The sequence below is a fragment of the Pelmatolapia mariae genome, linkage group LG8 (genome assembly GCF_036321145.2).
Source record: "Pelmatolapia mariae isolate MD_Pm_ZW linkage group LG8, Pm_UMD_F_2, whole genome shotgun sequence".
In the NCBI taxonomy this organism is placed as follows: domain Eukaryota; kingdom Metazoa; phylum Chordata; class Actinopteri; order Cichliformes; family Cichlidae; genus Pelmatolapia; species Pelmatolapia mariae.
In genome coordinates this window covers 26,314,928-26,340,036 of record NC_086234.1, presented here as the reverse complement: position 1 = coordinate 26,340,036, position 25,109 = coordinate 26,314,928, and the positions used below count along the sequence as shown (strand labels likewise).

Below are 25,109 nucleotides of genomic sequence, written 5' to 3'. Positions count from 1 at the left end.
CCCTCTCTGTAAATATTGATAGAGGCTTCCAATTAACAGCACATGTACAGTTCCACAAGTCTTTGGACAATAAGACTGTTTATAATTTTGCCTCTGAACACAACCACGGTAGATTTGATTTTAATCAAGCACCATGGTGTGAATGCAGTGCAGACTTTCAATTTAATTCAAATGATTTAACAAAAGTTAAATTAACTGTTAAGGAATTACAGCCATTTTTATACATACCCTCCCATTTCCAAGAGGCTGATCGTTAATGACTCTCACACCAGTATTAAAAACACTCCTTTATATTTAAAGTTAAGACGGTTGTTTGTCCAGTTACTTTTGAGCTACTAGCTTTTCTTCTTCAAGGACTTTGTGTCAATGTGTTTTACTTAAATTAAACTAGCGAAATGTGCAGGTTTTAATGCTCAAATGTCCAAGATTAAATTAACACTAAATCAAAGTGTTGTGGCTTACTAATCCTGTGCACTAGTCAATGTTTTATCACTGGTGGCAAACACTAAATGTGCAGCACTGTGAATAAAATGGCACTAGTTATATCAAAATAGCAATAAGTGAGAACATGTTAACCACAGAAGCAGATTATGTTTTATCCAAAAGAACCACAATGTGTTTGCTGATGACTACTGTTTGTGAGTTTACACTGTTATCATCTATGAAAACCAAAAGGGTCTATAAACATATAGACTATATAATAGTTATATGTGTGCATAAAATACAGCCAATAGTACAAAAGTGCTTGAATCAGAGCAATCTTACCTGTTCCTTCAAATGATAAGATCTGCACTCATCTCTCCTTGAACAAAGACATGAACCTGAAACCTTCCTGTTCAAGCTTAAATACTCTCCTCCTCCTCCCTTCCCTCCCACTCTGCTGTGTTTCGTTTCAAGCATGAAGAGAAATGAAACTGAAACCAACAGCCATGCTCATGTATGCATGTATGTTATGTCCCTGTCCTTAATTTCGATGTATCCACACTCACATTTCCAGAAATGGTCAAAGCATTAATGAAGACTGAGAATTTATAAGACAACACAGTGTAAAGTAAGGAAAACTGTTCTCTGATTGGACACTGGAAATTGGGGAAAAAACAAAGAGGGCATGAGGCCTTAGGTTTCACATTCCTGGCTTTTGCTTCAGCTGATTTACATCAGCTGTTGGGTAATACTCCATGTGACATGATTAGGCTCAAAACAATCCAGTACACAAGGAAAGGAAACAGAAAGTAATCACAGCTCTGTGTAGTTCTGGATACAAATGTACATACTTGTGGATGTAATAATTACATCATCCACCAGCTCGTCTCTTTAACTAACCAGAATATTTGGCTTGCACTGAAAAACTTACAGCACAATACTGATCTTACTAAACTCTGTCTGTTACATTACTTCCTGTCAACCTATGGTGATACAATAAGGTGTGGGGAAACAGAAACACACACAAGAAACTTCAGAGGCCTAAGATGTTCCTGCCAGTCACGTTTGGTTGCTCAGCTCCTGTGGCGTTCAAAACCCTCTTGGACTATAGAGGGGTAGCTCACAGTCCAAAAAAGTCATCAGTTATCTCAGCCACACCGTTTTCATGCAGTGTCTGAAACAACTTCTTTTAGCTCTCTTTTCCTCACTTGAGATCCCTCACAAACCAAAAACACGAACAGCAGGTGTGTCACTTAAGTTACGATATTCGGGAGATATGACCTTAATGACATCATACTGAGCAAAGAGCAATAAAAGGTGAAACAGAGCAGTCTGAAACACACAGGGATTACTCGTACATACACCGACCTCATTATCTGAAACTCTTGACATGTTTAACATGAAATATCAAACTAAGGACAATTATAAAGCTCCACTTTAACATGAAACATATTGGAAATTAGAGGCTGGATAGCTTTTAATATAGGCAAAAATGCGGGGCTATTTTACTGACACAGAATAGTATATATATATTTATATATTCTGTCAGTGAAAACATACCTTACAGTGATCAGTGTGCTTCGATCTTCTCAGTGCATCACAATAAACCACGAAGAGTAACAGGTCTTAACTAGTTAATCTCAGCAGAAGTAAAATAGTTATGAGAGTCCATGTGAGTTTTGTCCCAGGCTTGTGATATATGATAATTACCCAGCTACCTGAAACAAAGGTGTCCAACCGCCCGTGCAGTTAGACAAAGTAGTGTCAACCAGACAGTATATCTTTATGTCATAAGAGCTCTCTTTAATAAGAGCAGAAATGACATGTTTCATTTATAACATTATCTAATCAAAATGTAAAACTATAGGGTTTACAGTGTGTCATTTAGTACAGTGCAAGTGCTTTTGAGCCTTCGGAGAACAAGAACAAAACATTCACTAAGAAACGACTACTTTACACTAATGTACCTCGTCATTGCATTGCAACTTTTATATTCATATATTCAAAATAATTATTTTGTTACGAAATACTGTGAAAAAGAAGCAACAACCTAGAACGAAATAACTAAGTGAAAATGCTGGCCATCTACCTGTTATTACGATAACAACCCTTTAGTTACAGTTGTGGGGCGTGTGTCTTTGCCTTCATTTAACATCTCTGTCCGGCAGGATATAAGCATGACAGATACTTATGATGGCTAGCAACGGCGCTATGCTGGCTAGCATTCGAAACTAACTGCAGAAATATTATGAAGTAATAACAATGACATTAGTCGGTCAATATAAAGAGTTACAGCGATTAATCGGGGCGGCACTTGTATTAGGGAATCTTAACACTGTTAAAAAAAAGTCCAATTTTGTTGAAAAATTTAAATCGAAACTCATTGTGCATGCTAACATCTTGGCCGACTAGCTAGCTACTGTTGAGCTGCATTCACGTTGCTCGATAAAGGTGGTAAAACACCGTTCTCTGCTTTAGAGGCGTTCATGTGCGAAAGCTACTCACAAATAGTATATCACTCACAATCAAATTTGTCACTATTTTGTTTCTAAGTTTGACATATAAAACCAAACAGACATATAAATAGTTTTCAGAGACATGTGAATGTATATTCTGAGGTAGCGAGGTAGCCTTAGTGCAGCTTTTGTGTTAGACAGTGACATTATCAGTAACTGCTGATCCAGTGTCCGAAACAAGTTGTTTAAGCTCCCCTTTCCTCCCCCTTTCCCCCTTTAACACTCCCTTTTCAGTGTGAGATTGATGAATACCCGCTTTATATTTTGTGTAATCCCCAGTATCCTATTCTATAAATCATATATTTGTAGTGGGTGTCTGTGAGGAACAAGTATGTCATAAAAAATAAAACAAAAACAGTTGTTTATGAGTTCAGAAACACAAACAAACAGCAACAAACAACAAAAAAAGTGTAAAGTTGAACTTAGGTTTCACCATTTCTTTGGTTGAATATTTAAAAACTGCCGATGACAACAGCCTGATAGACGTCAAACAACCTTTCTGATCAGCTTAGCATGTCTCAGCTTGGCATGCAGGTGTGTCACCTGCTACTCAAGCCTCTTGGTTGTCAAAAGATCGTTGCACTTACTGTAGGAATGTCGTTTGGTGCCTCATGCCCTGTCTTTTGCTCTGTGACTAAATCTCTTTTTGCCTTGGGCTTAACTTACTCTTGACTGTGCAAATACTTCCTGCCTTTGTGGATTCTGAGAGAGACACTGGTGGGGAGAAAACCTTGGAGGTTACCTGTTTGGAGGACTCTTTGGATTTATCTGCCTGCCCCCGTCACAAACCCCCCCACTCAAAAAAGAAAAAAACTACAACAGCTGAACCAGTTCAACCACGTCTGACTCTGTGACTTCAATAAACATGTTAAACTTTCACTCTTGTGCACTTGAGTCCTCTATTCCTGGAAGCATGTACAAGAAACTTTGAGTTTAAAAGTAAACTCTTGAGCTGATTAACTCTGAGATCAGCAACTCGGAGATCCCATTTCCAGTGGATGGAGGAATGGTATGTTTGTGTCCGTGCTGACCATGATATTTAACTTACAAAACAGGAGAGAAAAAAGAGGAGAGTTGTTTTAATCGGCTTGTCATTTTGTTACAGGCAAAATACAAGTGTGGCATAAAATATTAAATGTTTTTATAATGTGAATTTCCATTAGCTGCACTAATTTTACATTTAGTTTTTAAATCTAATTATTGAGCTGTGCCCCTGACAGGGCCAAGTGTAGGTCACAACAGCTGAAGATAAACATCTGGAGAAACAGATCAGACACAGACAGTTGTGAGATTAGTTGCCCAGATAGCAACAGACTCTGGACAAATTCAATTTCAGTTCAATTTATATAGCAGCAAACCACAACAATAGTTCCCTCAAGGCAACTTTTATTGCAAGTTTAACACCGTACAATAATAGACAATAATAGACAATAATAGACAATAACAGACTCCAACAATCAAACAACACCTCATGAGCAAGCCCTTGGCAGTGGTGGGTAGGAAAAACTCCCCTTTAGAAAAAAAAGCCTCTGGGACACTCAGGGAGGGGCAGCCATAATATAATAGAGTGGAAGAGAGCCAGAGATGAATAATAACTAATGATTAAACACAGACTGCTCTATAAACACATAGTGAGTGAAAAAGGTGAGTGAAGAAGAAACACAGTGCTTCTTGATGTCCCCAGCAGGGGGAGCTTCAGTGTCACCAGATCCAGCCCTAAATATATGCTTTAGCAAAAAGGAAAGTTTTAAGCCTTTTTTTGAAGATCGAGAGAGGGTGCCCGTCTCCTGAATCAAAAGTGGGACCTGGTTCCACAGAAGAGGGATCTGACTTCCCTCATTTTTTAATTAAATAAAATCTGTTTGTGCCCTAATTTGTGACCATTTCGTTGTTTGAACAATTATTCAGTAAAATACTGAAATCATAAAGGGATGGCACAGCTGATCTTCTGCTCAGTCCTACAATGATTTCTGGCTCAATTTTACACAACTCAAGAATGCTTAAGTATTTCCACAACCGAATGCCAATTTTTTTGGGGAAAAAAACGAATGGAAAAATATATGAATTGCTTATAATTGTATTATTATAAGATAAAGCAATAAATTAAAAGAAAAGCTGCTCTAACTCAGTTAAGTTTGTGTACTGTTGGCTAATACAAAGTCTTAACAGTGGAAAACTTATTTTACAATGGGGCACCAAGAAATCGCTAATGTTTTAAAATGTTAGATTGAAACAAATCAAACACTTTAAGTCTTCTACACTTCTGACAACACTCACTGCATTTTTGGGAAATGGAAACCACATCGGTGTCACCCTGAAACGCAAGCAGGATGTGTCATCAGGGACACATATGCATAGGTTACAACATACTCCAATCCAAGGTGTTATGAACTCAAACCCTCCCATACATTACACTGTAATAACTGGTGTGACACAGAATGAGGGGCTAATTGGACAACTGTAGAGACTGTTCACAGTCTTTATGGATGTAAAGATCCATTCATAAAGACTGTAAAGAAAGGTTTGCGTTTGATTTATCTTCATGTTAGATTGTCAAAAATCGCACACCGTTACTGAAGTGAGCTGCTTGGTTGATGAATATCCCCATTTTAAAAGAGCGAGTGCAGGGTGATGTTCTGCTTAATTTATAAAGAAAGTAGAATTTCAAACTGTCTCCATCTGAATTCCAGAAGGTCAACAGCACGCGTCCTTTCGCAGTGGGACATTATTTATAATTCGACAGCTAAACAGAAACAACAATGAAATGTTGAGTTTATGTAGCACTACACATGCGAGTTTGTTCATTGTTTATCATTTTTGACTATGCTAACCTAATCTTAAAGAATCTGTGAATGAAAATTAAGTTCAAGTTATGCAGTCAAAAAGCACATATGGGAGTATATCTTAATATTTAAACTGTGGAAATATTTGACTAAAAAGAAAACCTCAGGAAAGGTTGGAATACCAGTTCTTTGCAAAGTAGCAAAAGGACTGTTTACTGCAGGACAAAGCACAGTAGTTTTCCTCTGACTTTAAGTGGAGCAGAGGAAAGATTTTGCCAGTGTGAGTAAACGAAAACAGAAAAAATTAAGTCATTAAATAGTTACGTATTTACAAAGATTGCAAACTGTTAATGTGTCCAGGAACATTTGAAACAAGAAAAGAAAAGCGGTGGAAACTATGGGGGGGAAAGAGGCATTCCATAATCGTTACTTATGATTAGTTTTAGTAAATTCTTTCCCTATGCACCCACGTGAAAGAGCAAAAGAGTTCATGTTCTGACAAAGAAAGAATTTTACAGATAAAGATTTCCCTCTAAACTCCACCCTGCACTTAGTTATTAGAAAAAAGGATTTGCAGTAGTGATTCAAACAACTACAAACAATTATGGAACAATCTTGCGTTCAGTTACTGCCAGCTTTTACAACATGACCTTTCAAAGGCTGTCTGTTCAGAACCACACAAGAAAACCCTGCCTAAACCATTTTACTGGTTTATGAGCCAGAATGACTTCATAATGTTTGCTTAGTTAAGGTTTGTAGCTTGCTACTGAAGATTAAATAGCAAGCTAAAGAAGCAGATCATTTTGGGTCTGCTAATTCTTTCTTGACAGTACCATCTTTTCTGTGAGGCTGAGCAATCCCACTGCTGTGAAAGCAAACATGATGGTAAATGGTAAATGGCCTGTATTTATATAGCGCTTTACTAGTCCCTAAGGACCCCAAAGCGCTTTACATATCCAGTCATCCACCCATTCACACACACATTCACATTCACACACTGGTGATGGCAAGCTACGTTGTAGCCACAGCCACCCTGGGGCGCACTGACAGAGGCGAGGCTGCCGGACACTGGCGCCACCGGTCCCTCTGACCACCACCAGTAGGCAACGGGTGAAGTGTCTTGCGATAATCAGTATGACACCATTAACCGTCACTGGTTTTATCTTCTCATACATTTTGTGTTTTACTCTGTGTCTTTATGGTCACTTCACAGCCTGTCATGGCAGATGACTGAGTCCGGTTCTGCAAGATGTATTTTCATGCTGAAATAGAGTTCTTCCTTCCCACTCTCTCCAAGGGCTTTTTCATAAGGGATATTCTGATTGTTGCTGTTTTCTGTCTTATACTGAATGATCTTTACCTTATAATCTAAAGTGCCTTCAGATGACTGGTGATGTAAAATTGCATTGAACTGAATTATGATTTACACCACTTTATCATTGATGTCCCATACACTGCTAGCTTGTACCTTCTTTCTAACAATATTGTACATGTAGTAACATTTAGCAAACATGACTTAGGCAAGATTTTAGGGCTTTAATCTGGCACAATGAACACTTTAACAGACAACAGGATGTATGATCTGAGCTACAGAGGGTAGCATAACTCCTTGCGATGCTTCGGAGCATTTGACCAGAAAAACACACAGCACAGGAAAACTTGCATACTTGTGCAGACCTGTGTGTGGATGCAAAAGTATTATATGTAAAGTTGCATTGCACCCAAATGTAAAAACTGTTTCATATTGAATAAAGGCATAAATCTACTTAACCTCCTAGGACCTGACATCACATTTTGGGTTATTTAGATCAAAATACTCAGTTTTGCTCTACAAGGGCCTGATATCCACTTACGAGGACATTATACTGCTACTGTTCTATCAAAATTTTAAACAAATATCCTCATATGTGGCTCTTATTTTTCTTAAAAACAAAATTAAGGTTAAAAAAAAAATCTGGTAATTCTTTGTTTTTACATTCATCAGGCCCCAATGTGACCAAATATCAAAGAGAAATTAAAAATGCATGCCGTGGAAGAGTTCAGGTCTTAGGAGGTTAAGTAATGGAACAAATGTTTGAGCATTAGAATATACTTTAATTATGCAGAATATATGCACTATATTACTAGATCATAATTTTTGAATGTTTATATCACATGCTTTTAATTACTTGTGCATGAGGGGGTAGCTTTATCTGTAACAATATAGCTTTTTTATCACATTTTATGCTTTAAAATCTGCAGAATAAGCAACTTAAGAGTTAATATAAATGGTATTGAGTTAAAAGTACATCATTTGAAAGTTTGGAAGCAGAAAACAAAATGGCATAGAATAAACAAATACATGTTACATTTTACTGGTCCTATCGTCACTCTCATTCAGTGACATTGGATATTATAAGTTTCACAGTTCTCTAGCCTAGTGGAAAATTATTTCGCGGGCTCTTTCAACATCACCACTGAAGTGCGCCGACCCTGACAACCCCCTCACTCCACCAGGGTTTCACTTAAACAGAGCTGATTTTGGTTTTGCACCAATCAGAATGCTGTTACCAGTTTTATGTTGATAACTACAAAATTACCTCATGAATACATATCAACAAACCATTTAATGCTCTACTTTGTTTCTCTAATTCTATGATGAAATGACTTTCATTTAGTCTTTTAATCCCAAACAAATTTATATTTGACATCTTTCATTTTGTCTTTGTAAACAGCATCAAAGCATTCTGCTTCTGCCTCTGTTAGCTGATTCTTCCAGTCTCCAGCAATTCCTGAAACACAACACACAGAGAAGAGTTAAACCTAAATTGAAGGAACTGTTGTGTCCACTATTTTAGACTTTAAATCTAAAATTCTGTTACAGTTTTTCTCAGTTCCTTACGTACTATTACCAGGCTTATAAGCTAAAAATCGAAACCCTATCTCAGGTGATCATTTAGAAAGTTGTTGGTTCATTTCTAAAACCTAGGTAGCACGTCCAGGTGCAAACACAGAGTCAAAACTATTTGCGCACCAATTAGAACCTTTAAAAGTCTGATAAAAGAGCGCTGGGTCAGTGATGCAAAGGAGGAACACAATAATCCAAGGTACTCCAACATTTTCCTGCCTGCATACTTTCATTTTAAAACCTATGTCCACATTCACCTCCTCCCAGAGTCCTGTTTAGACATGCCAGTCGAGGCTATAGGGGGGGTGAATAAGAGATATAACTCATGCTATTTCACCATACAGTACAGCTTCAAAACCAACATACTTCGGGGGGGTTTTGACGGGGGGCGGGGGGGGGGGGGGGGGGGGTGTTGGGTGCGGTAACCATTCTCAGTAGTATTACAAAAACACACCTTTCCTGAGGAATTCAGACTTGCTCTGGTCCATGAATTCTTTAGGAACAGCCGAGTAGTTTGACATGCTGTTTTTCTTCATGTTCTTGAACAAGCATCGGTCTGCTATCTTCTCTATTGCTTCAGTATCCAGAGATTTCTCCATGAACTGAGCGATTCTGGTCACAGAGTCCTTCAGGTCCTGCACCGTGCAGACAAACACCGTTCAGCTCATGTTCTTACCACGACTCTCAGTGTACGACTCTTTTTTTCATGTTTAAATTATTTGGAAGGCATTTGCAGTTCTTCTCACCTTTAAAAGTTCTTCATAGGAGATGTACATGATGGACTCTTTATCTTTAGCATTGAGCCAACCCTTTACATGGTCAAACCAGGAACCAAATATAACTAAAAGAAAAAGAAAAGATTCCCTTTGAGTTATTATGAATACAATAGCAAACGTCTCTGCACTAATGGTTCAACTTCAGCAATCCTTAATCCTCTTGTTACCAGTTGTAAAATACAACTGAATAAAAGGCTAAATGTCACCTGCTGTTCTAATACAGAGTAAATGAAGAGTGTATGTTCCATAAGTGTAACAAGAACAACCTTCTCCATCTAGGAACTTCTGGAGGAATTCGCTCTGTGGGCCTGGTTTCACCAGGAACGAAGTTGACCCGAAATAGTGAAAAGCAGACGTAAACACATCTTTGGGGTTCCTCATGACATAGATGACCTGGAGTAATGACAAATCATTACTTCACTTTAAACATTCAACATTTAAGTTTGTAGCTTTATGACCAAATAAAACTACAATGTATGTTTTACACAGACAAAGCACTTTGAGTTCATAACCTGTCCTTCACATGCAATCACAGACCTTCTCACTGGTGATTTTTTTTGTATGGTTGCTTACTTTGCCATGCCAGACACTTGGACACAGGCACAGCAGAATACAAACCCTGTATTTCTTATAGGAACTACTAAGTAATAGCCTGAGGTCTCATAAGAAGCTGTCAGTGGTGAGTAATGAAAAATCCCCTGTTCTTGCTGTTGTGTCTTTTAAATTGTGTTGTAATTTTCTTTCAGCTACTTTATTTTCTTTCCACATCAGTTCTCTGTGTGGAGGAAACCTGACTAAGACTTTCACATTTTTCTCCGACAAGTTGTATACTCAGTGTTTTATCTTCTTTCAGGCTAATATTAGGGGCTGTTGGTTACATGTCTTATATTTTACAAGTATTCTTATGTTGGTTGCCTGTGCTACATTCATGTTTTAAACCACTCAATTTAGATTATGCCTGGATGAATCACAGCATAACTATGCCAATTATTTATTATTGAGGAGGAGAAGCTGCTACTCTATAGCAGGAATTAAAGAGACCCATAAAACATCCCCTTTCACATTTAAATGAACAGCTTTAATGACCCACGAACCAAACTATGTGGCAGACCTACCTTTGGTTTAACTTCAAAGAAGGATGGCGGCATCATGCTGTAGTGGAAGTGAGTTGTAAACATGCGTGGAGACGGCCTCTTTTCAAGGTTGAGGGTGCGGGCTCGATTCTCCTCCAGCCATGGAACACGGTCCCAGTTGTGAAGAGTCTCTACGGAGGCCGGATCCCCTCCGCTGATGATCAGAGGGAGAATCTCCTGCATCCATGTCGTACCTACAAAAAAGAAACAATCTCATGTTTTGATTTAGCTTTTATTTGGGCCTCCCAATATTAGAGCTATTAAAGTGTCATTGTACACCAACTTCCTAAAATACAGTGTCAATTTTGATTAAGCATGCCTCACTGCCCCCTTGGTAACAACTTCAAGTTGTTATTTTGAAGCCTCTATTTCAATAAACAGAAAGAAACCATGGCTGTCACTGTCACGTCTACGCTGGCAGACGTGGAGTGGAGAGAGAACAGAACTTGAACTGAAAGTGAGCCTTTATTACAGCAGAGCAGAGTACAAACAAAAGCAAAATGTGACAATGACTAAACTGGGAGAAACCTAAAAAAGAAGTACAAAGAAACTAAAGACCTGAGCACCTGAGATGTGGAACATGGAACATCGAAACCTGGAGCATGTAAAACAGAAGCAATGGGAAAATGTGAAGCAAAAAACCCCCCAAAAAAACAAACCCACAGAGTCTACAACAAGACACGACAAGTCTACTCAGGAGGGAAGTTGCGGCAGCGGAGACGAAGTAGGTCAGGAGGCCGACTGGGTGGGAAGCGGCGGCGACAGCAGAGCAGGTCTGGAGTCCACCTTTCTAGGCTATTAATTGTGGGTCTTCGCCGTCAAAGTGGCTGGTGTTGACATGACTTGGTGGATGGACGTGGACGGGCAGGTGTTAGGAATAAAATGATTAAATGGACACATTGCGCACAACTCTTTAATGAGTGCCAATTCATTAAAGAGTTGGCATTCTGTCAAATCTTCACTCAGCGCTTCGACTGAATTGAATTATCTTGATTAACATGTAGAGTGCAGAGGGTTTTTGCAACACGCTTACACATCATACTGGGCCAAGGGTGACCGAACATTTTTTTCCAAACTTAGATAATAAATAGAATCAGTAGGATAATATTAATAATCAAGGCAAGTCAGGGAGGCGTCTTCTGTTATTCCAGGAAGAGGAGCAGATACGAGGTGAAGTCAGACGTGGACGGAAAGAGGAGAAGATCCGGCAGGGAGACAGCAGGACTGAAGAAGACAGTCATAATAATACATTTTATTGTTGTGGTATAAACTGTACGGCTCGACTTGACGCTCATCCTTTGTGTGAAGACAGACGGCTGATTTCAGATGGAGGTCCAGTGCTGTAAACTTGTAATTTCAACTGCTGAAGCAAATTAAATCTTTTAAACGGCAGACATTCTCCTGTACTTCCTTAAGAAAAAACTGAACATGTTACAGGCCGTGCAGGACGTGGACAGGCAGGCCGTGCAGGGTGGAGATGGAGCTGGACCAGATGGTGGCGTGGCAGCCACAGGCGGTTGAGCAGGTGGCGGCGTGGCAGCCGTAGGCAGCTGGGCAGACTCTCCAGAGCCCCCAATGGAGACAGACAATGGCTGAGCGGGCTCACATGAGCCTCCAGCTGAAACAGGAGGCTGCAGGGGCTCGGCTGAGGTGAAACAGGGCCAGCAGGTGCAGAAACCTCTGGCTGAAGCAGAGCTATCTGGAGCTGTGCAGGGCACACAGCCGGCTCAGGATGCAGCAGCTGGGGCTGCGCAGCCCATGCAATCTGATCGGGATGGCTGGCTGGATGAACTCGCCTAGCTCCCAGCTGACGGAGGTGGAGAAGAAGGCTGCACTGCCTCCAGGAGCGCAAAGCCAGCTGAGGTCACAGACTCAGCCTCTGGGGGGAGTTTCAGTTTCTGAGGAGCCCTATTCCACAGTCACACAAACAGTCTCAGAATAAACAATCTTTGGAATTATTATTCCAGACCAGGGAGGAGCGGGAGTAACACAGTTCTTTAAGTCCTTAGAGCAGATGATTCTGTCTCTGAAAACACAGACTTTAAATTTCCAGGCTCAGGAGAAACGTAATCAGAGGTCGGAGAAAGTCCACTACCAAGAGGAAGCCGGAAACCAGGCTTTGTAGCCGGCTAGCTACAATCTTTATGACCATCACGGTATTCCTTATTGGACCTCTCCAGCCACTGATGGCACAGTAAATCCACTGTGTGAATTAAGTCCTCCCGGAGCTCCTCACAAGGAGCGAGTGTTGGGTCCATGTTGTGGCTAGATTGTTCTGACACTTCTACGCTGGCAGAGTGTGGAAGGGAGAGAGTGAGAGGACCCAAACGCAAGCATTGGAGATGGAACAGAACTTGAACTGAAAGTGAGCCTTTATTATGGCGGAGCAGAATACAAACAAAGCCAAAGGTGACAATGACTAAACTAGCGAAACCTAAACTGGGAGAAACCTAAAAAACAAGTACAAAGAAACCTGAGACATGGAAACCTGGAGCATGGGGAAACACGAGACGTAGAAACACAAGGGGAGATACGCAGATAATCCGGCAGCAAACAGAGGAAGACAAATGGCTTAAATACACAAAGGGATAACGAGGGAATGAGACACGGGAGGACAGCACAGCTGGGAGTACTCAAACATAACGAGACAGGGAGGAAGCAAACCTAAACACACTAAGCACTACACAAGGAACTATCAAAATTCTACAGTAAACATTAGACACAGACTAAGACGCGGATTTGACTCTGAGACCAGGAGATATGACTGACTAGGGAGAAGGAGGGAACATAGTCTGGACACAGGAGCTGCATGAACATAGAGAAAAGGGTGACTAGATATAGCATAGCATAGCATAGCATATTTATTTATAACGCACTTTACATGCAACAATGTTGACCAAAGTGCTACAAATATAAAACAGAGAGAAAAAAAACCCAGTTTAAATTACATATAAAATATTTTAAAATTAAAAATATAATTAATAAGAAAACATATTAAGAGACATCAACAAGTCCTGCTGTGCTAAAAGCCAAGGTAAATAAATATGTTTTAAGACGTGATTTAAAAACAGATAAGGAAGGTGCCTGTCTGACATGTAAAGGCAACTCATTCCACAATTTTGGTGCTGCCACAGCAAACGCCCGATCCCCTCTGAGCTTACGATTAGTCCTGGGCACACTCAGGAGGAGCTGGTCTGCCGACCTGAGGGACCGGGAAGGTATGTATGGATGAAGAAGCTCAGAGAGGTACAGAGGGGCAGCACTGGACAAACATTTAAAAACAAATAAAAGCAGCTTAAAATGGATCCTAAAATGCACAGGCAGCCAATGAAGTGAATATAAAACTGGGGTGATATGCTTGCATCTACGAGTACCAGTTAAAAGGCGTGCAGCAGCATTCTGAACTAGCTGCAGTCGAGAAACAGAAGATCGACTCACCCCAAAATAAAGAGAATTTCAGTAATCCAGCCGAACGGTTACAAAGGCATGGATTACTGTTTTAAATTGCTGTCTTGCAAGAAAGTGCTTAATTTTGGCCAGTTGCCTCAGATGAAAGAAACTAGACCTTACAACCAACCCAATCTGGCTTTCAAGCTTAAGCTCAGGATCCATTTTAAAACCCAGATTAACAATCTCTGGTTTACAGAATGATTTCAGGGATTGCAAATCAACAACAGCAGTGGAGGCAGGTCTAAACACCATTACTTCAGTTTTAGAATCGTTAAAACAAAGAAAGTTTAGAAAGATATGAAATGTGGAATACAGCAAAGGCATACAAGCAGAACCTAAATCCTAGAAACTACAGAAAATAACTAAGAAACAAGAAATACAAAGACTATGACATGAATAACACTAAATCAAAGAATATTCAAAAACCAGAAAACGCAAACCCTGCGTCCCCAGACTCAGTACCGTGACAATAACCAAGGTTTAGAAATTAGTGAGTTCCAGAATCTTTCACCTTAATGTACTAGACCAGATATATGTTTCACTTGTTTGCCTTACCTTGTGATTGTGCATAGTATGTTCAGGACAGTCTGTGGGCATTTTATGTTCTACTCACGAGTCTGTTACTAAAGGGTCTTTTGACCGATCTTTCTGTACAAAGCGAGCTTAATGCAGTATTCAAATATTTACTATAGGCCCACAGTAGTCAGCAGAAACTCGCTCACCTCATTTCGTGACACTGGCAAACCTGAGTGAAGTTGGCCGCCCACACATTCTTCAAATTTAAAAAAGTTGATGTCAAACATTTGTGCTGATTTGTGCTGCAAAAAGTTTCGTTTGTGCTGCTCAGATCTGTCTTGCCATTCTAGCAAAACTGAATGCTGGCTTGACAATGAACCAGTTGTACACAGTTCCCTAAATATGCATTCTTCTCTTGTAATAATGAGAAAGCTTAAACTAAAACACAATAAGCCATCCATTTTTCTTCAGTTAGCACTGTATTTATTTAACTTTTTAAATTTTATCCAAGCTAAAGTCCCTGTCTAAGACAGAGCTGATCTATGGGGATCTAGTCCACTTCCTGTCCGTCCTTTTAAATCCATCCATCGCCCGCTGATTGTTTTTGGTATTCACAAATAGTTTGTAGAGAATATGTCCAAACTCTAATAAAACTTCACTTGAATTCCTCAGTCTTTGCAAGTAAAAGACACCATTCTGGTAGTGAATATCACATTTTAAGTTGTAAATACACTGATTCTCATATAGATTCTCTACTCTCCCAGAGTATTCAAAGCACTCCATACAACATACTACATTCGCCAATTCTCACAAGCACTCTAACTACATTCACACTGATGGATGCATCAGAGAGCAACTGGTTAGTTAGTAGGGGTTAATATCTTGCCTATGGATACTTGATATGCAGACTGGAGGAGCCAGGGATCAAACCACCAACCTTCTGATAATTAGGCGACCTGCTCTACTTGCTGAGCTACAGCCACCCCCAGCTGCTGGTAGAAATGCTCTGCTGTCTGTGGCTTTATGACTAAAAATCAACCGGATGTGGTGACATGATTCATTGTGTTAAAAGGGCAAGTAGCATGTAAAGTCATATATCTATTGTCACAGAACCTTTAATAAAAACATAAAGAAAAGTGCCAGAAGACATTCTTGAGCCTTAATACTACACAGCACATTCATATAAGGTATACAGGGTCAGTCTCTTTGGAAAAACCAGCATTGTTCCAAAAAGTGATTCTGTGATTTCTTTATGTTATTGCTCATCTTGATAAATAGAATGTACTGAAAATATTTTACAAGGGGTTTGTATATAAAATGAAGAAAGGATGCAGGTATAATGCACTAACACAGGTACAGTTGCTCTGTGCAACTATACCTGTATTAGAATCAGTCCAGTCCTTTTTGCTCACTTAAAATCTCTTTAAAGACCTGTCATTTCATATTTGTCGCACTTCTGCTGCTCTCTCGATAATATCAAAGTCACTATGCTAAGAAAGGCCTGCAGCTGCTAGCTTGTAACAGGACTGTTTAAAAACTAGTGTTGTGCTAAAAAAGTGACTTCCAGTATTTCCCAGAAAATGATTGTTATAAAAGAATTTCTTCTAATCTGTAAAACATATGTCAAACACATCTCTCATGAATGAAATCCAGTCATTTTGAGCTAGAAGGAGCATTCCTATCACGAGGCAGATCCTTCATTTATCCAGCGTTCACTGACATCATTTATTTATTTATTTATTTATTTATTTTTAAGAGATCTTGCCAACAGGGCAGCAGAAATTACAAATACAACACTACAGTTCTATAGAGATATTTTAAGTGGACTAAAATGACTGGACTAGTTATACAATAACACAGAGTCATAAATATACTCATGAAACAGGTAATTTATGTGTTTTATAACCCTCATACATTGCTTCTATAGACTGTAGTCAACACAAAGACATTAGGCATAAATACACACGGAAACATCGGCAGTAACTTTGTGGCAGACGGTCACTGGTGATCCAGAGAAATGAGGTTCTCAGGTTTGGGGTGAATTGCATAAATATTTAGACGCCGGGCATCTCTTACCTGTTTCTACCGGAAACTCAACGGACAGTCGGGGATGAGAGCTTTCCAAAAAGGTTCCCACATTTAAAATAAACCCCACAATGAAATTTAATGCTAAATACATACCATTAAAATGGTCGCATAAAATGAAGAGCAATCCTTGTTTTAAACGACGTAACGCCAGGACGATTATATAGTGTAATTGCTGCTAATAATAAGAAAACGACAGGTTGAAAAATCCTCTTCCAGCCCACTAAAACAAACCCCTCTTTAGCATAAAAGAAACCATTTGCCGTCGAACTGCAATCACTCACCAGACTTGGGGTACGTTACAATAAGGATGTCATCCGGACGAAATGTAAACTCCTCGTAGTACCTGAGGCTCTCGGGCGGATGGAGACTTGAAGGCACATAGACGCCTTTGTACAGCGTGTATAACTCTGTCTCAGTCATGCTTCAACAAGCAGAAGCAGCTCACTGAAAACAGCTCTGAGAGCTTCGAGCTGAAAAACTGTTGGACTTTGTCTCAACTTAACGCGCTATCACTGTTTTTGTAGCTCGAGGCTGTAGCGCCACTCCCGCTTCTTCTGTGGTCTCGCGCTCGCTTCTGTTTGCGTCACTTTCCAACAAGTGTGCGATTCTTCGTCAAAGCTCAAGTATTCATGACCAAGTAATCATTGAACGATTCGTGTAAAATTCAAGGACTTAGTAATACACAATATATTATTTATTTATTTTTTCATTGTTTGTTGGGATAATAGAGCTGTTATTAGAGCTGATATTAGAGCTTATATTGTAATATTCACAGTTATAAGTCAGAGAGCCGAAAAGAAAACACTGCCACGCAAGCTAAGATCCAAAACTTTATTTCACAGCTGGCACTTTAAAACGAGGATTACAAACAAAGGCTGAAGGGAGGCCACCTATGGAGGGAGGGCAAAAAAACAGCACACTTCAAATGGATCTATACAACCGAATGTAAATGAATGGCACTGCAAACAGTGAAAACCATTCTTTAAAAACCAAAACTAGGTTGGAGCTCCGATTACACCTCCCAGCCTGAACTTGGATCATCTCTCCCCGTCTACGTTCTCTCCGACAATAAAACAACGATACTGATCTTACAGAAACACCAGACCTCCCTTGGGATCTGATCTGGTCTGTGTTTCAGTGTTTTTTTATGTGTAATGTCTTTACTTATATTTGTAAAAAGACTTTAGTGTACATGATTTGCAAAGGGCTTATATATAAAAATAAAAAATTACATGTTTTTTAAATATGTTTGTGTTATTGTACCTAACCAATCCCATCCTTTTTGGCCACTTAAAATATCTTTATAGATCTATTGTTATATTTCTGCTATCCTTTGGCCGGATTGGTCTTAAAAAATACTTTTTTAATGTCAATCAGATGTTGTATGGGTTAAATAACGGATATATTAAAGTCACTCTGTCAAAAAACTGATTGTGGCTTCTACCTTGTGACAGGAATGTTGTTTGTGGTTCAAGATAACTTGATATCATTCATGAGGGATACATTTAATGTATGTTTCACATATACATATACATAGGCCTAAAAGTTATTTATAGCAGTTTAACTTCAATCAATGACTTTTTGGCGCTACAATGGCAACTAAAGTCTGCAAGGACTTATAGGTGGCATCTTATTCCCAGCCCTATACTAAGTAAGGAAGGGAACTAGCCTCCCCTCGTCACACTAGAACACCAATCCCCTTTCTATCTATCTTCGTCACCGGCAGCACCCCTCATCTATGAACAGTGTTGGGGAGTAACGGAATACATGTACCGCCGTTACGTATTCAGAATACAAAATATGAGTAACTGTATTCCGTTACAGTTACCGTTTAAAAAGGTGGTATTCAGAATACAGTTACTTTGGTGAAATAAATGGAATACACGGCGGTACTTCCTTGTTTCATATTGTCGCGGGTCAGGATTGTTTGGGTTTGTTTGACAGCTACGTTTTGTTGTTCCAGGCAGCAGTGTTACGGTTGCCATGGTTACAGGGTGACGCGCTCTCTCGCTGCGTGTTTCCTGGGTGAGAGAGCGCTTTTTTGTTGTTGTTGTTGTGCTAAGCTAAAAGGCAGAATGCTACAGGCATAGCTCTAAAGAATGTAGCCTGATGGGCAGTGTAGTCCGTGCTGCAGGGAGAATGGACTACCATACACGTTATGTGTCTGTGAGCGAGGGAGGGAGAGAAAGGAAAAGTCCGAGCTGTCACGGAGCAAAAACGGGAGCTGGAAGCATGTAAATATAATAATAACCACTGCAGCCAAGAAGAGTACCTGACGAGCCCATTTGTAAGTAAGCTATTAAGACTCAACTGTACACTGTGTTCGTGTTTTCCTCCGGAAACAATAAGTTCCGTTGGAGCAGCCTTTCAACGCCTCTCTCTGTCTCCCGCAAGCAAAGCTGACCCAGACAACAAAGTAAAGCTAGTTTTCGGCTACCAGCCCGACACTAACCCGACGTATTAGCCAGAGGTCCCTTTACTACGTTTCGGACCTTCAGTAACAGTAATAAATCACAGCAATAGTACATTCACGTAGTTGTAAACAGCATGATAATATATTAAGTATTCCATAGTATTCAGAATACGTTACTCTCATTGAGTAACGTAACGGAATACGTTACAGAATACATTTTGGGGCATGTATTCAGTATTCTGTAGTGGAATACATTTTAAAAGTAACCTTCCCAACACTGTCTATGAATGCAAAACTACCATGTCTGTCAAATGCGTTTGTTAGGGTTTGTGAGGTCAAAACCTCACAAACCCTAACAAAACCAAAAGAAATTAGCAACTAGGGCTAAAGAGTCAAACTAACATACTGACAACACCCAAGAATATGCATAGCCCCGCATTTTCTGCTCTTCACTCCCATTACTATACTCTTGCAAATCAGATTCCCCCTTAGTAATACAGAACCAAATTGATTTAGGTATAATGGAATGTGATTCCCCTGTAATAACCAATACAAACCCACCTAATTTACCATCGATGCATTCAGAACCTTCTTTAGCACTTTCCGAGCTTCTGACAGATACCAAAAGGGTTGGGATGGACAGGCATTGGGCCCTGTGCACACCTCCTTTAGTTTCCTGGAAATAAGGGAAATTTCACCATATGTGTGGACTACAGCCACACTACCAACACCCTTCTCCTGTTACTGGAACTAGCAGGCTGAGGGAGAAGAGTGGGAATAACTGTGGGAATAGAAGCAAAATGCATGGGCTCCAATTTCAGGCACTGAACCGCTCTCTGCCAGGATTTAACTTCTTGCCTCAGTCCTTCCACTACACCAAATAGTGCTGGGCGATATGGAAAAAATATTTATCACGATATGAATTATTTTATATCACGATAACGATATATATCACGATATACGACCTGACCTGTGGTCATCTAGAAAGTACGCAGTCTGTAAACAGCGAGTGCCGAGGGTGCAGTCTTTGTTTTGAGTTACCGTAAAGTATGTCGCAAATCCGGGTGCACGTACAGCAGCACCAGCTCGCAAACCACGAGACAGAGTTTCTTTGCGAAAAATATCTTTTTTTTTTATACTTTATTTTTTCTTGCATAAAGTTAAGAGCATGTATAGTGAGAAGACAACACTAATATATTTGCCACAGGCTATTTAACCCTTTAAGACCTACCATAGAACCAAGTCCGCCAGAGCTTATCTTTGTTTTTACATGCTGTAGTGCCACTTGTGGGAGTATTTCAAGTTTCCATATATCAATACAACCGTTATAGCCCAAATTTTAATAATATGTATGCATTAAGTCCATAGTAACTACATAAATTGCAAAAACTTGTAGTGCAATAAACTACAAAAAAATTGAAAATCGTTTTTGTTTTGTTTTTTACATATATTTCTAGTTAAAAATTTTTTTAAGAGGTGTATCCCTCAAAACTGTAAATACAAAAGTTTCCAACCACGAGAAATTTATTTTGAGTGTCTTCATAGTTTTATTTTTGAGATACACTAATTTTTATATACTACAGGAAAAATGAAAATAAATATTATAATGCATCAAAATAAACTATTTCCAACAGTGTAATTTGAGTTCTAAGCATCCCAGAAACGATACAGAAAAACATAAAGTCAAACATGTCTTTTAAAAACACCAACATAGCCTTTCGCGAAAATGACGTCACTTCCGGTTTCGGGCAGGTAATGGCGGACATGCGATAGTTCGCGCTGACGTATATGCCAACGTAGGAAGTCTTATGAACGTCGGCAAAGCGTGTTTCTGGAATATTATCTTTTTGTTGCTGCAAGTTTGGAATATTATGTTTTTGTTGCTGCAAGTGCTTCTTATGCAATTTTTGCAAAGCTATATGTGGAAGGAAACCGTGACCTTGGACAAGCTAATGGCATTAGATGTAAGTACACCTCCTCCGGTTTCACGTGCAAAAAAAAAATTGCACTACCTTACGTGGTTCCAGTTCTACAGGGATTTAAAAATAGTTAGGTAAAACGGAGTGTGCCTTCTCCGACTGGTTGTAAAGGGTTAATTATATATTTTATGTAATAATTTATAAAATTTGGGTTAGTACGATATAAACGATAGAAGACAAATGGCACGATAGACACTTTTCTATCGTCCACACGATATATATCGTCATATCGCCCAGCACTAACACCAAATAAAACTTCCAGCTGCTCATCCCTCTTTGACTTTTGTTCTACAACCCCCACACATTATTATCCTGAGCCAAGTGGCCATTTCGCAAACCTCTAATAAGTTCCAATTCTGCAGTCAAATTTATTGCAGCCACTAATGTTGCTGGTTTAGCACTGCTAAGAGTAAAATGCAAAATCCTACATCCCACATGTGTAATAAAATGATCCCTCTCTACATACCAGCCTATGTGAGGTAATGCCAAATCCCTGGACTGTTTCATTATGTAACTTCCTCCATGTAGAATAATTCACACAGTTCCAATCTTCACTTTCACAAGGATCCAAACACCTCCCCATAGCATCTTTCAGGAGAGTATAATTAGTTTTAGATTAACCGGACAAACCACTATAAACTTCATGAGCTTGTTCCAATTTTAACTTCATCATCTCATCCCAACCATTTACCTCCACTGCCATCTCAAACTGTTCCGCCCTTCCTCAGTCTCCAGCATAAAAACTCTCTAGGGCATACAGTTGTTACTTGAAATACTTTGGGAGAGTACTTAATCAAGACCGAAGCAACGGGGTGCAGCAAATCATTGTCATCCTCTGACATCTTCACAGTGAATATCCCATACGTTAATGCAACATCTGCATGCATGTCCATTTCATGTTTCAGAGTTAAAATGTGAAATTGACACGGTGGATGCGATGGACTTGGCATGTCTATTATACGTTTTGCTGTGATATATATCCTACAGGAGTTTCTATAAAATGTTTTTGTTCACAGTAAAAAATATTTCAAATTGTTGCTTAACACTCGAAGAACATTCCCGAATGATGACTACACACGCATTCCTATTGGTGGAAAACACTGAGCTGAACAGATCTGTTTCGTTTGTGTGTTTGCCTGTCTTAATACGTGTGCCTGCACTGTAAAAACTGTGACTAGAGGTTACTTAAAAAACCTATGGCAACAAAGTGACACTTAATTTACTTAAGTAGATTTTAATTTCAAGCGATTTATGTAAAATTTATATAAAATGTTAATTAAATTTCAACAAAAAACAAAAATAGATATTAATAACATTCACTTGTAAATATGTGTTGGATTTAGGGACAAAATCTCAAATTGAAGGTTAAAATTGCCTAATTGTAACAAAAAATTGATTCATTTGAAATGAATCTCTGAGTAAAATTACTTTGAATTTACTAACAATCTGGCAAAGGTTTAGTAAAAAATGACTAAAATATGCATTACAAAGAAATGAAAACTTTTTGTTTTTAAGTAAAACTCAAATTGGATTCAATAATTTTCCAATTAAACTTTATAAATAATGACTGAATAGTAAGAGAAAATCAAATTAATTTAACTTCTTTTCTGAGTAAAATGAATCAATTTCACAAAGAGAACATTCAAACAGTAATTGTTTTTATTGTGGAATATAAAACGTATACAAAATTTATAATATAACATTTTTCTGATTAATTTAGATTGTATGCACTGAAATTCTTCACTAGTGCTTGGAATAATAATATAATATTATAATAATAATAATATAATAGGAAGAATAGGCCATAATTGAAAATACAGTTTCAGCCAACTTCTCGAGAATGTCAGTCTTTACTTTGGAGGTGGGCAGAAGATTTCCATTCTTTTTATACTCCTCAGTGGCTCTGTCCAGTTACATTTCAGTTTCGTATGCTGACTGTGGAATGGGGAACAGCTTCGGCCAGGGCTCACAACGTTCTGCCTTTTGAGAATAATGGTGTCCTGAGAAGTGGTTGCAGCAGAGTCTGCATTGGATACAACTGGATTGGATGATGAGTCATAGTCAGCTGACAGTTGATCAGAGGGGCTGCCGAAAACTGGCAGGATGACCAGGGTGATGCCAACAACCTTCACAGTGTCTTTGTCTTTTATCTGGTCACTTCTGCGAATAGTGAAGTAGTCCTGAAATTTTGGTTTAAAATACTGAAGACTGAAGTCACTTGAAATCCCAAAGGTATCCTTCACAACACTTTGCAGCTCCTCTACTGTTGGTGGGATCCCTGATGGAAGAACCAACTTCTCGATTTGGTCATCAGTGATTACATGGAGCTCTATCTCGTTCAACCTAGAATAAAATGTAAATGGGCAGAGTTAACTTATATTAAGCAGGGTCAACTTAGTCATTTTCTTCTGCTTCAATTTCAAAACTAGTAGTTTAATTCAATACAATCATCCATAGACCCTATTTTCTGTACCGATTTGGTGATAGATCATGACATGAAATAACACTATTTATGTATTTATATACTGTATATATCTTCCTATATTTGAAAAGACGTCCTTTTAATCAACACAATATCATCTCTGTATCCAAACACCATTGGGTGTTAAACATAGAAATGATGAAAGACTTATGTCAGATTAAACACATATTACTATATTATTTCCTGAATGTACCTTTGTCTTGAAGATCGTTCTACAGAAACATAAACATCGTGACTGAGCATGGGTCTCACTGATACACCGACCAAGTTTAACTGGAAACTCGCGTCATCCTTCTATGTGAGCTATGCCTGCACTAAAGTCACAGGGCTCCGGCAGCATGAAAATGAAAACCAGTTATGTTGCTGGACTGAGCCACTTTAGCTTAATTACCACAACTGAAAAACACTGCGTGGAGACAGTGACAAAATCCTGCACAAATGATTTTAACTACATCACTCACCACTGAGTGCAAAACTTTTTCATAAAATTTTAAAAGTAAATGAGGGAGGTTACAGCCCATCGAAATACATCATTGATATATTTTTTTAATGTGGTAAAACATGTGGTTAGTCAAAGCTCTGAAGTAACACAGCCGGGAAGGCTTGGAAAGTGACCTTATGCTAACAGTCCACTTCGTGCCATTTTGCGTAAAAATACAATACTGTCATTACAGTGGTCATTATTAATCTAATTTTGACGTATCATACTGTTTAGAACTTTTACTCAAAACTGCTATACGTTATTGTTTAAAACGTGTCGTATATTCGTACAAATTAAGATAAGCTTACCTCGGACAAAATGGAGATCATCCACTTCTGAAGCGTGTGTCCTGCACGTGGCACAACTGACTACGGACGGAAGTGTAGAATGATTGAAATGAAAATGCTTTCATTAGTTAAATCTATTAGATTTCTTAATTTTTCATGGTACTCATACATTTTTGTTAAATCTGCTCAACAAACTATTGCTTAATTTACCCCAAACAAAATTGTGTAAATTTAAATGACTGAACATCTCAAAAATGTTTAATTTTGCTTAGATTTAATTAAAACAACACATACATGTTTTTACTGAGTAATAGTTACTATTACTTTCCTATTAGATACTAATTAACCCAAATCACAGTTTTTACAGTGAATGTATTTACATTGATGTTGCTGTGCATAGTATAGACAGGATATAGCATGTGGCCATTTTATTTGTTTATTTATTTACTTTACTGATAGGTACTTTGACTTATACTTTATTGGGTATTCAAATATTTACTAAAGGTATTCAGTAGTCATGAGAAGGTCCTCAGTTTTAGGCCAAAGTACCCTGTCCCCATATACCTCATTTCAGGGTTACTGGCAACTGTGTTCAACCTTGTCCTTTGCTCTTTTCAGCTTCATCCGTGCCTTCTTTATTAAATTTCCATCTCTTCAAGTGCTCTCTGAAATTCCATTAATTCCCTCTTTGCACAGATGAATACATATACAGTGTTAGGGATGTCGCTGATGAACTAAACAGAAGCATTTGTTTTACAGTAGCCACAGCATTCCATACATTTCTCTTGCAGTGCACTGACAGAAAACTTTTCAGTAGAGCGCACAGCCCTATCTGATCCGGTGGGGGGATGCCTGATCTGGCATCCCCCCACCGGCTCTCCTCTCTCCTGTCTTG

At 38.9% G+C, this 25,109-nt stretch overlaps 2 protein-coding genes across 4 annotated transcripts in view; both read right to left on the bottom strand.

Moving 5' to 3' along the window:
* Positions 1 to 2,784, bottom strand: part of wu:fj29h11 (uncharacterized) — a 50,702-nt gene extending 47,918 nt beyond the window's left edge. The window contains exons 1-2 of one of the 3 annotated variants that reach the window (XM_063481690.1): positions 2,513 to 2,784; positions 1,984 to 2,141 (exon numbers count right to left, since the gene is read on the bottom strand). The gene's annotated coding sequence lies outside the window, so the exon portion shown is untranslated. Of the gene's footprint in view, positions 1 to 765; positions 848 to 1,983; positions 2,242 to 2,512 lie in introns of those variants that run through there. The other 2 variants (XM_063481689.1, XM_063481691.1) reach the window with 2 other exon arrangements.
* A 1,532-nt stretch (positions 2,785 to 4,316) lies between these two features.
* LOC134633311 (sulfotransferase 2B1-like) lies at positions 4,317 to 17,106 on the bottom strand. The gene is made up of 6 exons (XM_063482186.1): positions 16,854 to 17,106; positions 10,501 to 10,712; positions 9,652 to 9,778; positions 9,356 to 9,450; positions 9,064 to 9,244; positions 4,317 to 8,493 (listed from the first exon to the last, which is right to left on the bottom strand). The coding sequence occupies exons 1-6, from the start codon at positions 16,990 to 16,992 to the stop codon at positions 8,384 to 8,386; spliced, it is 864 nt and encodes a 287-aa protein (XP_063338256.1). The 5' UTR covers positions 16,993 to 17,106; the 3' UTR covers positions 4,317 to 8,383.
* Between the last annotated feature and the right edge of the window lie 8,003 nt (positions 17,107 to 25,109).